This window comes from Etheostoma spectabile, unplaced genomic scaffold, assembly GCF_008692095.1.
Source record: "Etheostoma spectabile isolate EspeVRDwgs_2016 unplaced genomic scaffold, UIUC_Espe_1.0 scaffold00008276, whole genome shotgun sequence".
Lineage (NCBI taxonomy): Eukaryota > Metazoa > Chordata > Actinopteri > Perciformes > Percidae > Etheostoma > Etheostoma spectabile.
In genome coordinates, this window is record NW_022603579.1 from 1 (window position 1) to 3,526 (window position 3,526).

Genomic DNA, 3,526 nt, shown 5'->3' on the forward strand with positions numbered 1-3,526 from the left:
TGGTGTTGCAGCGGTCGTGGGCGTCCTGCGGGCTTACGGGATACGTGGAGAGAGTGAACTGCACCAGATCTAACCGGGACGAGTACAAGAGGTCAGGTCACACACAGAGAGACTCAGAGACACAGACACACACAGAGAGACACACAGAGACACACACACATACAAAGAGACACACACACCAGAGACCACACAGAGACAACGACACACACGGAGAGAAACACACACACACACAGGGACCACAGCCACAAAGAGACACAGACACACAGAGACACAGACACACAGAGACACAGACACACACAGAGACACACAGAGACACAGACACACATAGAGAGACACACACACACAGAGACACACACACATACAAAGAGACACACACACACAGAGACACACAGAGACACAGACACACACGGAGAGACACACACACACAGAGACACAGACACACAGAGACACAGACACACAGAGACACAGACACACAGAGACACAGACACACATGAGAGAGACACACAGAGACACACCACACATACAAAAGAGAACACACACACAGAGACACACAGAGAACAGACACACCGGACGGAGACACACAACACAGAGACACAGACACACAGAGACACAGACACACAGAGACACAGACACACAGAGACACAGACACACACAGAGACACACAGAGACACAGACACACACGGAGAGACACAGAGACACAGACACACACGGAGAGACACACACACACACAGAGACACAGACACACATAGAGAGACACACAGAGACACACACACATACAAAGAGACACACACACAGAGAGACACACAGAGACACAGACACACACAGAGAGACACAGACACACACACAGAGACACAGACACACACACACAGAGAGACTCAGAGACACAGACACACACAGAGAGACACACAGAGACACACACACATACAAAGAGACACACACACAGAGACACACAGAGACACAGACACACACGGAGAGACACACAGAGACACAGACACACACAGAGAGACACACAGAGACACACACACATACAAAGAGACACACACACAGAGACACACAGAGACACAGACACACACAGAGAGACACACAGAGACACAGACACACACAGAGAGACACACTCAGAGGAACACACACACACACAGAGACACAGACACAGACAGAGAGACACACAGAGACACAGACACACACAGAGACACACACACAGAGAGACAGACACACAGAGACACACAGACACACAGAGACACACACACAGAGAGACACACAGAGACACAGACACACACAGAGAGACACACTCAGAGACACACACACACAGAGACACAGACACACACGGAGAGACACACTCAGAGACACACACACACACAGAGACACAGACACACACGGAGAGACACACACACACAGAGACACAGACACACACAGAGAGACACACACACAGAGACACAGACACACAAAGAGAGACACACACAGAGACACACACACAGAGACACACAGAGACTCACAGAGAGACACACAGAGACAGACACAAACACAGACAGACAGACAGACACAGACAGACAGACACACACACAGAGACACACACACACACACACACACACACAGACACACACACACACACAGACAAAAGCTCTGTTTCCATCCACATGTTTTATCCAGATTAATGATATCGAATGAAAAACGCTTCATGGAAACAGTCAAATCTGATAAATCTGATGAATCTGATGAATCTGATGAATCTGATGAATCTGATGAATATGATAAATCTGATGAATATGATAAATCTGATGAATATGATAAATCTGATGAATATGATAAATCTTCTGATGAATCTGATAAATCTGATAAATCTGATGAATCTGATGAATCTGATGAATCTTCTGATTACTCGCTCCCCAGACGATTAAAATCGTCAGATGGAAACTCACTCCCACCAGATTTATTCTCAGGAGGTTTTACCAAGTCCAGATCATCAGATGGACACGTGGACGGAGACGGAGCTACTGATGACTGTCCCATGTCTCTGTGATGACTGTCCCATGTCTCTGTGATGACTGTCCCATGTCTCTGTGATGACTGTCCCTTGTCTCTGTGATGACTGTCCCATGTCTCTGTGATGACTGTCCCATGTCTCTGTGATGACTGTCCCATGTCTCTGTGATGACTGTCCCATGTCTCTGTCCCTCTGACTGTCCCTTGTCTCTGTGATGACTGTCCCATGTCTCTGTGATGACTGTCCCTTGTCTCTGTCCCTCTGACTGTCCCATGTCTCTGTGATGACTGTCCCATGTCTCTGTCCCTCTGACTGTCCCTTGTCTCTGTCTCTGTCCTCCAGCTGCCGCTCTGCAGTGATGGAGGAACATCTCTTCTGGAAGTTCGAGGCGGCCATGTTGGCTCTGATGGCGGCGTTCGCCGTGGTCGTGGTCGTCCGCCAGTGCTGGCTGGACCGCCTCGCCTCCGAGAAGGTCCGCCGCCAGATCGAGTCCATCTAGGTCCCCGGTCCATCTGGCTGGACCGCCTCGCCTCCGAGAAGGTCCGCCGCCAGATCGAGTCCATCTAGGTCCCCGGTCCATCTGGCTGGACCGCCTCGCCTCCGAGAAGGTCCGCCGCCAGATCGAGTCCATCTAGGTCCCGGTCCATCTGGCTGGACCGCCTCGCCTCCGAGAAGGTCCGCCGCCAGATCGAGTCCATCTAGGTCCCCGGTCCATCTGGCTGGACCGCCTCGCCTCCGAGAAGGTCCGCCGCCAGATCGAGTCCATCTAGGTCCCGGTCCATCTGGCTGGACCGCCTCGCCTCCGAGAAGGTCCGCCGCCAGATCGAGTCCATCTAGGTCCCCGGTCCATCTGGCTGGACCGCCTCGCCTCCGAGAAGGTCCGCCGCCAGATCGAGTCCATCTAGGTCCCCGGTCCATCTGGCTGGACCGCCTCGCCTCCGAGAAGGTCCGCCGCCAGATCGAGTCCATCTAGGTCCCCGGTCCATCTGGCTGGACCGCCTCGCCTCCGAGAAGGTCCGCCGCCAGATCGAGTCCATCTAGGTCCCCCGGTCCATCTGGCTGGACCGCCTCGCCTCCGAGAAGGTCCGCCGCCAGATCGAGTCCATCTAGGTCCCCGGTCCATCTGGCTGGACCGCCTCGCCTCCGAGAAGGTCCGCCGCCAGATCGAGTCCATCTAGGTCCCCGGTCCATCTGGCTGGACCGCCTCGCCTCCGAGAAGGTCCGCCGCCAGATCGAGTCCATCTAGGTCCCCGGTCCATCTGGCTGGACCGCCTCGCCTCCGAGAAGGTCCGCCGCCAGATCGAGTCCATCTAGGTCCCCCGGTCCATCTGGCTGGACCGCCTCGCCTCCGAGAAGGTCCGCCGCCAGATCGAGTCCATCTTGGTCCCCGGTCCATCTGGCTGGACCGCCTCGCCTCCGAGAAGGTCCGCCGGCAGATCGAGTCCATCTAGGTCCCCGGTCCATCTGGCTGGACCGCCTCGTCTCCGAGAAGGTCTGCCACCAGATCAAGTCCATCTAGGTCCTAGGACCCTGACTCCATCTAGG

General features: G+C 54.3%; 1 protein-coding gene across 1 annotated transcript; it reads left to right on the top strand.

Annotated features, from left to right (window-relative positions):
• Positions 1 to 11: 11 nt before the first annotated feature.
• jtb (jumping translocation breakpoint) lies at positions 12 to 2,733 on the top strand (the record flags this gene model as incomplete). The annotated part of the gene is given in 2 exon segments (XM_032508559.1): positions 12 to 91; positions 2,324 to 2,733. Coding segments are annotated over 2 exon segments (237 nt in total), but the record flags the coding sequence as incomplete, so codon positions are not given.
• Between the last annotated feature and the right edge of the window lie 793 nt (positions 2,734 to 3,526).